The 14,553-nt window shown below is 43.1% G+C and overlaps 1 protein-coding gene across 1 annotated transcript in view; it reads right to left on the bottom strand.

Annotated features, from left to right (window-relative positions):
• SLC25A12 (solute carrier family 25 member 12) overlaps positions 1-14,106 on the bottom strand; it is a 91,458-nt gene extending 77,352 nt beyond the window's left edge. Inside the window, exons 1-2 of the mRNA XM_075529289.1 lie at positions 13,796-14,106; positions 12,763-12,816 (exon numbers count right to left, since the gene is read on the bottom strand). Of these exons, the coding sequence (XP_075385404.1) occupies positions 12,763-12,816; positions 13,796-13,807 (66 nt within the window). The 5' untranslated portion in view covers positions 13,808-14,106. The remainder of the gene's footprint in view (positions 1-12,762; positions 12,817-13,795) is intronic.
• Positions 14,107-14,553: the final 447 nt, after the last annotated feature.

Here is a 14,553-nt window from a genome sequence, read left to right as displayed (position 1 = left end):
TGACAGACACTGAAAGCGGAATCGGAAAATGTGGGCTGTCATCTCCCGTACTATTAACTAGTTGGCCATTCTTGGGGAAAACTTGCAGCTTCTCTGAACCTCTTCCCTACTAAGGGACTATGGGGAAATTGCTGTCCAGTTGTGAGGGGGAAAAGAGATCTAAACGCAGTGCGTGTGCATCTTGGGACAGTTCCTGTAAATGTCTAGAAACACAGAAAAGCAGAGGACCCCCGTTTCTCCCTGGCCGACTCGATTGTTCAGGGTCTGCCCACACATGAAGGAGTCATTGTTCTGACCCTTCCGCCCTCTCCTCACCCAGGTTTCCTTGGCTTCCCTCGCGCGCCCTGGCCGCCGTCCTGAGATCAGTCCTCACTGGTCCTGGCAGAGCCTCTCTGCTTAGCCAACATGTGGTGGTAATGTGAGTCAAAGCAAACTGTTCCTCCACGACTCGGTTCCAACGGAGATGAGCTGACATTTTCGCATCTTCACATCCTCACAATTCCAGCAACTCAAATGGCGCTGTCACAAAGTGCAGTGACTGTACATTGGGCATAACACATAGCATTTCCCATATAGAAAAATGAGTTACAATAACAATGGATTAGGACCCTGTGTACCAAGGCAAGGCGCCGAGCATAGGAAGTTAATCCCCTTCCCTCTTTCTGCTCTTACTTGTAACGGAAGCCAAATTTAGTCAGGAATGCATGCCCTTTGCTGCACAAGTTCTCAGCATAAGGAGCAGTGATCACAGCAGAACTGACACACAGTCCTGTTATAACCCGGCAATATGGACTTCATCATGTGGGATCAATTAAAATGAACGACTATTTATTCCATTGTAATGAGGGAAAAATACAGCAACAAGTCTACCTTAATTTTTTAAAGCAGAGATTTTAATTATTTATATACAAGTATTCTGCTTGTTAACTAAAATTGCATAGGGGGTGGTGAGGTGGGGGAGGGAGGGGATAAAAGGGAGCTGAGATCAAAGAGTTCAAGCAAAAAGAAAATGTTTTGAAAATGATGGTGGCAGCAACTGTACAACTACGCTAGATCTAATTGAATTATGGATTGTTACAACATCTGTAAAAGCAATAAAATGCTAAAACAAACTAAACTGCATATGCATTAAGGAAAGGTAGTTCTTATACGTCTAATTCCACTAGCACTTTCAGCTGCATACTTCCTATACTTGATAAACAATCTTCTATATGATTTTGCTAAAAAATATCTGTGGAGATCAGTCTAACTCAGGCTGTGTGTGAAATGTTATGTCCTTTTTTGTTTTGCTTTGCCTCATCTATGTATTTTTACCATATTCATTATAACAAATACCACTATCAACTAATGAACAGTGAAGTTTCTAGAACAGGGAAGGATCAAGGACCTTCATTGATTATTAAAATGAACTGAAGCAATTATTATAAACTTGAAGTATTAAAACAATTTTCCCCTAGAAATGACCAAGAACTTTGGAATAGTGGCCTCAGGAAACCAGAACCAGAATACTTCCCAGATTAAGTTGAATGATTAATTCGCATTGTTCTAAGTAAATATTTCCATTTCAGGCTCTAAGTGACCTTGATAACATACGAGGAGCAAATCTAGTTTTAAGCCTGGACAAATTAGGTCTCTTTGACAATCAAGGTGCAATTCTTAGAGAGAAGGATGCCTTAATACTGGCAAACTTGGATTAAGTACCAATAGTTTTGCCATTATGGAAACAGGATTTCTACCCTGGTAAGCCATGAAAAATATTAAAATACCTAAGCAAAAGCAACCAAACACACTGTATGAACATTGCTTAGATTCTGACTTTAATATAGCAACTTAAAAAAATATATGAAACAACATAATTTCAACAGTAAATGGAAACTGATATTAAGGAAATGTTTTTTGGGTGTGATTTGTGGTTTGGTTAGATGGCTTTTCAGACTTTTATCATTTAAAGCTACAGGAAACATTAAGAGATGTAGTGATGTGATGTCTGAGATTTACTTCAAAATAACCCAGAGCAGCTGTGATACAGATGAAGCAAGATACTTGATGAAGGTGGGCGATGGATAGACAGCATTTCATTCGATTGTCTCTAGCTTTATCTACAAATGTTTGAAATTTGCCCCCAAAAAACTAAGTCTACAAAAAATAACAGCATGGCTCCTAAGGTAAAAAAGCCTGTTGCGTTGACATATAAAAGTCAGATTCCTCACATACTTCACGACCTTGAGCAAGTCACTGACATTTCTGGACACATTTCCGTACGTGTCAAACTGAAACAGTAAGACCTATCATGATAGTAATACCTACCTTGTAAAGTTGTTTGGATGATTAAACATGGTAAATTGTATAAAACACTTAAAATATCACCCACTACATAATAATGACCCCAGTAAGCACTAGCTCCTGGTAGTCCCTTTGCTTTACAAGCAGCCAAACATCATATTTTCTACGCAAATGCTTTGGGAAACACCTAGAGAGAAACACAGCCAAGAATCTCTTAGGATCAAATGAGGACTCAAACCTAGGTTAGACGGCACAGCCTAGGTAGGCTGCAGCCACACCATGTTGTCTCCGGAAGGAAAAGAGGTTACATAATTGAGGCGCAGCTCAAGATGTTCTATGAACCCTTACAGGCAAAGGGAATTTAAATTGGAAAACTCAGTCTACTCATATAGACACAAAAACAAAAAATAATCAGTAGCAAGGAAATATTGGGTTTGGCGTAGAGTGTATAAAGGACTTATCTAGAATGTTCTCATATTTAACAAAAAATAATGTCTTGGTGTATAAATGTGTAACTTACGTGCTTGTTCGAGTTAAGTCTCTGAAGGACCAAGCCAAAGTGGATTCACAGCAGCAGCTCTGTGGTCCCGAGAGCCACCCACGGGCTCCGCAGGCTGTACATCTTTACAGAAGCAGACTGCCACGTCTTTCTCGGAATACCTGCTAAATTTGAACTGCAGCCCTTTTGGCTGACAGGTGCCTTAACCACTGTGTCACCAGGGTGATTTTTACCTTATTTTTTTAAGGACAGGAATTTCTTATTCATTTGCATACCTCTAGCACCATCCTTGGCTCATTGTAGGGCCAGCAACATCCATCTCTGTTGACCCGAGCTGCCCAAATACTAAGCAATGAGATCAGAGGAGTAAGGAACAGGAAAGATGAGGAAGGTTATCTGAAGAAAGAATAGAGTGAAGTGACATTTCTTCTTCAGAGAGCTTCGTTTGCATTTTGTTGTCTGTCCTTTTAGTTAAAGCATCTTTGCAGGCAGCATGAACGCACTGCTAGAAGCACGTGGCGGAAGTCGGTGGAGACTCAGAACCTCTTCCCACTTCTGCCTTTCAGCTTCCCTGAACCACCTGCAGGCCCTGGGTCTCTCAATCCCTCTTAGGATGTCCATCTGTTGCTTTATCCGGTCTAGGTTTCCTAACCCCTTCTTAGGCACTGCGTCTAGATTTCCTTTTGAGAAACAAACGCCTCCCCAACCTTCCTGCCTATGACTCAAGCGGCGCTGACTTGACCCAACAGGTACACAGGTGACTCAGGTATGGCAATGAAAGAACTACATCCCTCTGGTACCTGCTGATTAATGCAGAGGAGGGGGGAACCTTGCATGTGACTCAAGCTAGGCGAGGTAGAGGTTATGAACAATAGTTGAGATTTAACTTGGAACCTGGGGTGGGAGCAGAGGGGTGGGAGGAGCATCAACTTTCTCCTGTAAGTGTCAAACTGATAGGATTTTAATCTGGGGCCCCACCCCCCACATGGGCGAGCCTGCCTGAACATGACATCTACGGTGACTATGCTTTCTCCTCTGACCCAGACTGAGCAAACTGAAAATTCCACAGATATCCTCCATGGTCCCTCGGGTTCTATCAGCGCTACAACATGGCAATACCCCTTCTCGGAGTCCCTGGGTGGTACAAATGGAGAAGCACTCAACTACTAATTGAAAGGTTGGTGGTTCAAACCCACCCAGAGATTCCTCAGAAGACAGGAATTCCTCATGATTGCATCTGAAAGATCACAGCCTTGAAAGTCCTGAGAAGCAGCTCTGCTCTGAGCACAGGGTCACCCTGTGTTGAATCACCTCAATGGCTACCAACCCTGTGTTGAATCACCTCAACGGCTACCAACAACGACAAATATCCCGTGTTAGAACCCACGTGTTGGAAATGATCGCTGATGGTAGATCTCTGCATGAGGAAGTGTGAAGATCCCAGATGTACGTCTCAAGACTCTTAAGTAATTAACTGACTGCCTGTGCATGCTCATAAACACTTATTAACATCCTCATCACTATCCGGTCCTGCAGTTGTCTGGGGAAGATTTGGGATTCCGCCTGTTGGTATTAGAAGAGAAGGAAGTGGACAAGGCCTAAGCTCTATTCAGTTCTCCAGGTGCCAAGCATACTTTATACACTGCTTCACTTAGTCTCGCCCTATCATACGTGGTAAACATGCTTATCCTTCTCCCATGGATGGGGAAATAGGCTCCAAAAGCAATATAAGCACCTAAAGTCGCACAGAAAGGTCAAAGGAGAGAAATGAGGCTTTTTGCCGAGCCAGCTTAAAGTGGAAAGCCCATATCGGCCCCAGCCACATCGTGCTGTCTCCTGGATGAAAATTAAGCTCTTTACTGAAGGTCCGTTCAAGATGTTCTTAGCATCCCTATGGCTAGGAGGGAATTGAATGGGAAGAATCACTGTTTACTCAAAGCACACATCCATGAGAATTTACATCTCGTGGTGGTTGTCTGGTGCCATTGTTGGGCCGGGGGTAGGGGAGGGGGGTGTTGTCGGACCCATCGCGACCCTGCACACACCAGAACAAAACACTGCATGGTCCTGTGTCATCTCAATAGTCTATTTAAAATATATACTAAATCACTCCACTTGCAAGATGATGGATCTTCCATGATTTCCAACAGTCCTGAGGTGAAAATCCAAGTGCTTCTCTGTGCACTGCCAAGCCCTCTTTGATCCGACGGCTTTAGCCTCATCTGACTGACCATTTCTCTCCTCACTCACTGATGCTTCAAGCACACAAGGCTTCTGTCCCTTTGGCGAGTATGCCAAGCCCTTTCTCACGGCTAGGCCTTCGTCCTTGTGCTCACCTTACTGACCTTTGAGTGAGTCGTTCCTAGTCTGCGTTCTCAGAGGCCTGCCTTGACCACACTCTAAAACCGCAAACGGCCATTGTCATCACTCTGGCCATTTCCTTTTCAGGCTTGTCATAGTTTGTACTCTTTCTAATTTACCTCTCTCACCCCTATCTTACCTGTACAGAGACCTTGAGTGGCAGTCATTGGACCCGAACAAGGGGCTATTGAAGAGTTTAAAATCGGGATAAGGTGTGGATCGAGGTTGAACCCTTTCGCCACACTTAGTAAATAATAGAAGCTAAATTAGCTGGAGAAGGACACAGCATCAAGTTTGGAGGAAGGCTCTTTAACAACCTATGATAAGCGCATGACCCGACTTGCTAAAAGTAAAGGGGACCTCAAGCTCTTACTGATGAAGATCCAAGAATACAACCTTCAGTCTGGATTACAACTCAATGTAAATAAAACAAAAGTCTTCACAATCAGACCGATAAACATCATGATAGTGGAAGAAAGCCTGAAGTTGTTAAGGATTTCATTTTATGGACCCAAGCCAGCCTCTCAAGGAAGCAGAAATCAAGAAAGCAAACAAACAAATCTGCTGCCCAAGACCTCTTTAAAGTGCTGAAAGTCACCTTGAAGACCAAGGTGCACCTGACCTCCATTCAATCTCTCATGTGCAAGTGAAAGCTGGCCAATGAATACGTGGGCTGCCAGAGCAAACGCCTCCCAGGATGCTCCTTAGAGACGCAAGGATGGAGACACCATTCCACATACTTGGGAGTGCCCTGACCCTGAGAAGGACATCATTCCTGAGAGAGCAGAGGTCAACAAAAGCGAGCAAGACCCTCAATGAGCCATCTCACTATGGCTGACGTAGTGGCTGCAACAAGGGGCTCAGACATGAGGGGTGCGCTGGCCTGGGACTGGGCAGCGTCCTTCTGTTGCACACGGAGTTGCTAGGAGTCAGCCCACGTAAGGGCACCTAACAACAAAAGCTCACTCCGAGAAAGCGGGGCCTAACCTCAGCAAGCTCCTCTTCCTCATTTCGCAAGAGCTATCACTTAGCACAAGGCCTGGCTTGGCACAAAGTTGTTGTTCAGTACCATTGAGTCATGTCTTCGATCCAATTTATGCATCTATCTTCAGATTCTAAATTGCAAAATTCTCACTGTTAATTATTCCTTTGCTCCAAGTTTAATAATGTCCATTAAGACTTTGCTTTTCTCTTTCTCGTCCTCCAATCAAGTTAACAATCCAGTATGTTTCTTGCCATATGTTTTCCAATGCTCATTATGTCATAAATAAACACATATAGAGATACAACCACATGCATGCAGTGACTTTGTTTTTACTAAAGTAGAATTGTGCTATACACGCTTCTTTACGTCTTCCTTTCTCACTTAAGAGTTGGGAATTCTTCTCAATCAGCCTTGGTCATTTTTACTATCACCTGAAACTACCATGATATAGTTATTCCATAATTTTTCTACTAGGTGCCCCCTTCCAACCCCCTTTGATAGCATTCAATAAAGTGTACTTCTGAGGGACTAGTCTTGCAATTAACAATCATGTACTTATATATTATTCAGTACTTTTATTTCTCTAGGAAAGGTATCCCAAAAGTAAGATGGTTTGTTCAAGTGATACTTTCTTTTTATGTTTTTAATTGGGTTATTTGCTTTATTTTTTAATTTAAATCATTTTATTGGGGCTCATACAACTCTTATCACAGTCCATACATACATTATTTGTGCAGAGCATACTTATACATTCGTTGCCCTCATCACTCTCAAAATTCGCCTAGGTTCCTGGAATCAGCTCATTTTCCTTTTTTTCCTCCCCCTCCCTCCCGATACTTTCTTTTTAAACTACTGCCGGAAAACTTTCCAAAGAGGCTTTTGTTTCCACAAATACTGTATGAGAGTTCTCCACAGTTCAGCTTCAGATGTTACCACCTTTCACACTTGCTAATCTTTCTGGAACTGTAATCGTTGCAGTAAAAGTGCACATCCCCACTTAGAGAATACAACCCTAGCCCATAATCAAAGCATGAGGTACTCCTCCTAAAAGCCCTTCAGCCAGAAGTTATTACCAAAATAAGTAAACAATTATACTACGTGTAAACAAATGCTCATTTACCGAATACAAGGGCATTTCTGTCAAACTCAGTATGTCCAATGTATAGTCTCAACAACCACAGAAAGAGAAAAAACAAATGCATTATCGTGAAAGCCCAAGGAAGAACCATTGTTTGCTTTATATTGGCACATCTTTTTCTGTTTATTCTCTAGTCAAAAATAAAGATGAAAAATGCATTTCATAAATTTCTGTGGATGTCATCTTCAGTGCTACATTGGTGGTATAAGGAAAAGAATTTGATCAAAATAATATGCGAGCCTAAGTTTCAAGACCTTTCTAGTCTGGCGTACCCAGTTGCCCAGTCTCTCAACAGGGCTGGGTCTCAGTCGATTCCACTTCGCAGCAACCCAGAGGGCAGAGCTGAACTACTCCCATGCGCTCCCAAGACTGTCACTGCAACCGATGAAGAGCACAAAGCCTCATCTTTTTCCTATGCAGCGACAGGTAGTTTCGATCTGCTGGCCTTGTGGTAAGCAGTCCAACACACAACCCATTAGGCCACCTTGCCCCCTCACACCACAAAACACTGACCTTTTAATAAGCAACAGAAGAATCATCAACTAAAAAATATAAACTAGAAAAGAGATTTTTAAAACTCATTCACTAAAAATAGTTTTTGACACACCTACTTTGCCACAAAGCACAGGACAGACTAACTCTTCATTCTGAAATCTGGCAAGCTTACCACCAGCATTTGACACGCCTGTTGACCCAACACCACCTCCCTCTTTATTGCTTCTTCTCTCTCTCCTTTTGCTACTATTTCTTTCTTTTCTTTTTTTGAAAACTATACTTCTGATGTAGCAAAACTGCAGCAATGACAGTGTGTGGGTCCGGGACATATAGAAAGAGAGAGAAATCAGGAAGGGCAGTTGTGCAAAGGTAATACACAATAGCGAAATCTCACCTTGACAACTGGCTGTGAAACTGTAGCACAACCTAACACCTAAGAATTCATTTGTGGAGCTCCACTGTCACGAACTTGGGGGCAAAGTGGAATCCCAGTGAAGACCGCTGGTTAGTTTGGTTTGTTTTAGCCAATAGAAAGCAGAGCCCGTCAAAATCTGAGAAGCAGTGAAGGACATACACCTATTTCCTTATGCGCAAAATAGTGTTTTACTCTTCTGAAATTCTCTTAAAAGCCTGCACACCTAATTCCACTCTACACAGATATACCAACGCGCTTTTTTAAAAATCATTTTATTGGGGGCTCATACAATTCTTATCACAATCCACACATACATCCATCGTGTCAAGCACATTTGTATATTTGTTGCCATCATCATTCTCAAAACATTTGCTTTCTACTTGAGCCCTTGGTATCAGTCCCTCATTTTCCCCCTCCTTCCATGCTCCCCCCTCTCTCAACACTTTCGAATAGGAATATTTTGTTATTTATAAGACAAATTAACTATATTGACTCTATTAACTTAGTCAATGCCACAGTGATCTAAATTTTTAAGAGGAGTTTTCCCCGGTGTCTTAAACTATAAAATTCTACCTACCCTTAACAGTTTTAAAATGACTCCAATGATCCTAAACCTAAATGTCCTCAAAATCATGTCAAAATCAAATCATACTAATTAGAGAATAATCTAGTCTGATCATCCACTATACCTATGTTATTCTTAAATGCCAATTCTCCCCTTTTCCACTTTATATGTGGTTATCCCCAGAAAAATCACTCCTTGATCTTCTGTCCTATTTTATGTTTAATTTCCTTGACCTGTACAAATGTGTATCTGTCCAAACTTGACTTGAACTTACTGAGATACGCTTATTGAGTAACCAAATTACTCCACACGACTGCAATCTCAAAATGGAAGCTTGGCCAATTCATCTCTATCCTAAAAATGCCAGATTCGCTAGTGCTTCCTTCACTTCCACATTTAACACCAAATTCAACGATTCTTCCGTTACAGTGTCCCTGGGATTGTCTTCTTTTCTATTTTCCCAGCCATCAGCCACTCCAGGCCGTTATCTTCCATGTGCATTATTTCAATAGCCTCTTAGCTGATCGCCTTCCTACTTCCAGTCACTCCACACTTTATCCAACAAACACAGAACTGCCAGAACCCACCACTTCAGTTTACCCGCTCACAGAACCACAGGGCCTGCCCACTGGTTCCAATCCAAGCTCTTTGGCCAACTGTTCTAGAGAGCAACAACAAAGAGGGAAGATTTTCCATCAAGGCTTAGAGTGGTTAGATTTTAATTTTTTTGTTCTGGATCATGTTTTTTTTCTCTCTCTCTTATTTATTTTTTTAATTAATAAATCTTTTTATTGGGGTTCATACAACCCTTATCACAATCCGTACATACATCAATTGAGCAAAGCACCCTTATACATTCGTTGCACTCGTCATTCTCAAAATTCACCTTCCACTTGGGTTCCTGGAATCAGCTCGGTTTCCCTTTTTTCCCCCCTCCTCCTCCCTCCCCGCTCCCCACTTCAGTTGCCAGTGGTCCCTTCTATACCTCTGCCTTTGAAAAATCATTTCCTTTTTCAAGATCCTACAAACAGGATAGCGCAAGCAAGGCTGAAGAGCACAGGTCCTGGCATTTGATTTGACTGTGGGTTCTGTCATTTATGGACTGAGAAACATTAACCAAGTTATTTAACCACATCTATATAACAGGGACAATAAACCTGTCTTATAAAGGTCGTTATGAAAATTGACATGACATAATTCATTTAAAACATTAGACCAATTTCTGGCACGGCTAATAATAAATGTTATATGTTGTTACTATTACCATGAGCAATATGATCTGGGTGAGCCAATTTGTTTGCTCCACCATAAATTATAGGAGTCCCAGTGGTGCTATGGGTTAGATGCTGGGCTGCGAATCATAAGGTTAGTGGTTCAAACCCACCAGCTACTCTGCAAGAGGAAGATGAGACTATATGCTCTTATATAGATTTACAGTACAGTCTTAGAAACTCTGTATAAGGTTATTATGAATAGGAAACAACTTGATGGCACTGGGTACTATCGATTATGCATTTCCCTTCACTAACTTTGATTCCTCACAGGCAGTTAAGAGTTGGAAGGAATCTCTGAGAAGAGTTAATCACACGTCCATCACCATTCAAGATGTGACTCAGTCATTCTCTCATCGTCACCATTCAAGATGTGACTCAGTCATTCTCTCATCGGTATGATACCTACTTCTGATCCAAATACAAGATACCTACTTCTGATCCAAATACACTCTACAACAACTATGATCTCAAAATAGAAGGTTTGCCAATTCATCTCTATTCTAACAATGCCAGATTCACTACTGCTTCTTTCCTTCCAGATTTAATACCAAATTCAACAGATTCTTCCCGTACAGTGTCCCTGGTACTGCCCTTCGTTTCTGTTTCCCCAGGCATCAGCCACTCCAGGTCAGTACAATCCCCAGTAAATAGGTGCTGAGTACTATGTTAAGTGCTACAGAAATATAATATTTTGTCTCCTATTATCTCTACAGTATTAGTACAACATATACATCTAAAATAAAATGTCAGGTAGCTATAGTTTGAAGTATTCAAGCAAGAAATCAAAATCTAACATGTTGACAACTGTTCTCAAGTTGATTCAATAGGCTCTATTTTATCATTTCAATCTTTATGCTTTCCTAAAAGTAGTTAGCTATGTTTTCTCTCTCACCTATCAGTAATGCCGGGAGCAATGCCCTTATTAATTAAACAAACAAATCACTGCCATCGAGTCAGTTCTGACTCATAGGGAGTCCATACGTCAAGGTTGAATTGTCCTTGTAGGTTTGCAAGCCTGGAACTGGCTGGTGATTTAGAACAACTCTTATAATTACTAATTTATGAATTCCATAAAGTTTCTATATAAAAATGAAATAAGGTCATCAAACCAATATATAAATAGAGAAGATATAAGCCACTAAATGAAAAGATTTAAAAGTTTTCAAATTGCTGGTAACAGCTCTGGCCTTTCTCCTGGAAACCTCCCTCCTCCTTGTATTCCCATCCCCCCAAAAAAAACACCCACACAAATCCATACAGAATCACAGACAAAAAAATTTTTTCCCATAGAACTTTTAAAGTTGGAAGGAGCTCAATTCCCAGTTCTTTAAGTTTCTTCAAGTTGTACATGAGAAGACAAAGCCCAAGGAGGTTAAATAATGAGCCCGAAATTGCCACAGACAGTGGGAGCGCTGGGAACTGAACCCAGTGTCCCTGACACCTAGGTCGGGGCTCTTGTCACTGCTTCATGTGGGGTGCCTATTAATCTAGAAAATATAATTAACTATCTCACAGGAACGCCTCACAAAACAATTGAGTATAATCATATGGTGCAGTTACTACTGACATGTTTTTGGCTATTCTCAAGAACTCTTCTGGGAATAAAGGTTTCCAGGCCACAATGGAGCATTTTCATCACAATTACTTTTGTTCTGGAAAGAGGATTCTTCCCGTATCAAATTTAAGATTACCATCTTCACTAATTCTTTTTCATGAATACACATGAAACGTGTATGGTCACTGATGCAGCCTCTCCAACAATAGCATGAGCATAACCACATGTCACCGATTTTTAAAATGGCATCTATTCTAGGCTCATCAGCATATGTTCAAATCTGTTCCTAATATAGAATCCTAGACTTTTGGCATTAGAAGGAACCTTGAAGATCACCTCTCATTTTACAGAGGAAACCAGGGCCCAGCAGAGACCTGCCCAAGGTCAAGGTGTCTACACACACACACATACACACACACAGAATAGAAAGTTCTTCAAAGAAAAACATCAGAGGAAAACTCGTGATTTAGTGAAACACTTTAGCTTGTCTCCCTTCAAATCTACTTCTCAAGTACAACTTGCTAAGTAGGAAACTTTTGAAATTTAAGAAAAGAAAGCAAAACAAGAGCTAAGCCAACCTCTTTGGGCCCTGCACTTGTTTTTAAGTTTATAGCCAAGTCACTGATCCTTAAACCTGAAAAGTGAAGGAGGCTCAGTAGAAACATGTTAGAGAGTAACATTCTGTTTGTGTTTATATGTATTTAAGTGGAGGCAGAAAAAGACAGACACAAATTAAGAACAGCTATAATACACTCTGTAATAAATTATGTGGGAAAGTATTTATAATTAAGAAAATCACAAATAAAACTGTAACTGCAACTGTCAAGGAAGGCTGTTAGTCACCATACCTATCAATTATATAAGAATGCCCATTCACTTTGAAATGTTATATTGGTATAGGGCTTAAGCCAAATGGGAACATCCTTCTTTTTAGCCATAGGATATGTGAAGAAAAAGGAATTTGAGATAAAGCTTTCCACCAAGCTTTAATTGAAAAGGTAAATCTTTCGCCAAGCTTAAATAAAACAAAATAAGGGAATCATAAGCTACATTGCCTGGCCATGTTTGTAAGAATACCATTTTAAAATAGTCCAATCCTCAAAGTTAAGGTCAGAAAAGGGCTAAAGACTTCATTTTGGGGTGGGGGTAGGGATGGATGTCAATGAAAAGCACACTGCGTAAGGCAAGTTACCTGCAGGAATATGTTTCTTAACTCATGAGGATCGCCTCGCTTGGTTGTCTGCACCTGTAAGAAGCAGCAAAAAAAGAGGGGGGGGAAGGCCAGTTAATGCTTCACCAAGAGACTACCAGACTACACAATCTATTCAGATTAGAGTTCACATCACTAGCGATCAATACTCTTATCTTTTATAAGGGCACTTAGTTTAAAACAAACCCAAAGCACTAACCGCTGGCTGATAACAACTGTCAAACTGGAGAGCCCTGACTGGAAGGCGAAAAGACAGGCGTAAAAGCCTAAGAGAGCGAGTCTGCGGACAGGGCTGCGTCCGGACAGGGAAGGGAAGAAAGTGAGGATGGGCCTTTTACTTTATTATCCATCTGCTAGCAACACTGTAGCAACCATCCACCTTCCCAGCAAGAGGCCAGCAAGGGTAGGATCGCAAGAAAGTTCAGGCACCCCAAATGAATCCCTTGGCCTACCAGCCTTTCTTACGGGTGAAAAGCAAACGGAGCATCTAATTACTTCCACGCGCCCCTTTTCCCCACCCCATCTAAAATACGGTACCTGCTACAACCTTTCCCAATGCTTTCCACACCCGGCAACCTGCGGTGCAAATGCCCACCCGGACCCCCGCCCGCACTCAGGCCCCAAATGACTCAATGGCTCTCCCCCTCCCCCACCGCAGCACACAGTTATCTTAGATATGCCGGCTTTGCACGCCACTTCCTCCTACCCATTTCCCGATGTCCCCTAACTCTGGGCTCACGACCCCACGCTCTAAGGGCAGGACTCGATTCTTGCTTTCCCGATCTGGGGTCCCCACGAGCTCCTTGAACTCACAATCCCTCCTCCTGCCCCTCCCCCAGCCGGGCATCCTCTCCCTCCGGTCCAAACCCCGTCCAGCCTCCCCACGGCGAGCTGGTGCCCAGGACACGCTATATAAGAAGAGGGCAAAGAAGGAAACGAGAAGAGGTGGGGGGCTGGAAGGAGGACCCCCGGTGTCGCTTATGCAATAAAGCCAGCAGCAGAGGGTTGGAGTCACCTTGACCGCCATGCTGTGCTCGGAAGCCGGGGACGAGCGAGTGAGCGAGCAGGGCCGATCTGTCAGGGTGCGCGCGCGCGCGCCGCCTTGCCGGCCGCGCCCGCCTTCCAGCTCCACGCCGCCGCCGCGCGCACCCCTATGCAAATGAGCTCGGGGCCGCGGGCGCGGCGAGCCGGCCCAGGGAGGGACCGGGCCCGCCGCCCCGGCGCCCCGCGCGCGGAGCAGCCCCGGGAGGGGACATGCTTCCCACGGGGAAGACCGGCGGGCGAAGCCGGGATTCCGGCGCGCCGAGTGCTGCCGACCGCCCAGACGATGCCAAGAAAGCCCTGGGTTACCCAAGGCCTCTTAGTGGGTGTGGCCTTGGGCAGCGACTTCTGCCAGGGTCCTCTTCCCCAAGGCTTAAAGGGCCACTTGGGGCCAAGGTTGAGCAAGAGACTGAAGGATCAAAGAGCAGGTCCCATTAATAATAATAACAAGTGACTTAATGACAGATACTGACGACCAGAAAGACTCGGAACCACACTCTCTGAGTGAGAAAGATGCCCTGAACTGGCCCGCAAAGGTACACTTAGTTTCTTTTCTGCTGCCGGCAGTATTATAGTGCTAGCCTAGTAGACAAACGCCACATTTCCAGTCCCCCAAGCCCTTTGCACCATGAAGTGGGGTGCAAATATATACAGAAAGGGGGGAAACATTTGCCTTCAAGGCTGGTGGTGTTGAATCCCTGCCCAGCGTGAACAGAAAGTAATTCTCCATTC

This window comes from Tenrec ecaudatus, chromosome 13, assembly GCF_050624435.1.
Source record: "Tenrec ecaudatus isolate mTenEca1 chromosome 13, mTenEca1.hap1, whole genome shotgun sequence".
Lineage (NCBI taxonomy): Eukaryota > Metazoa > Chordata > Mammalia > Afrosoricida > Tenrecidae > Tenrec > Tenrec ecaudatus.
This window is presented reverse-complemented; position numbering and strand designations above follow the sequence as displayed.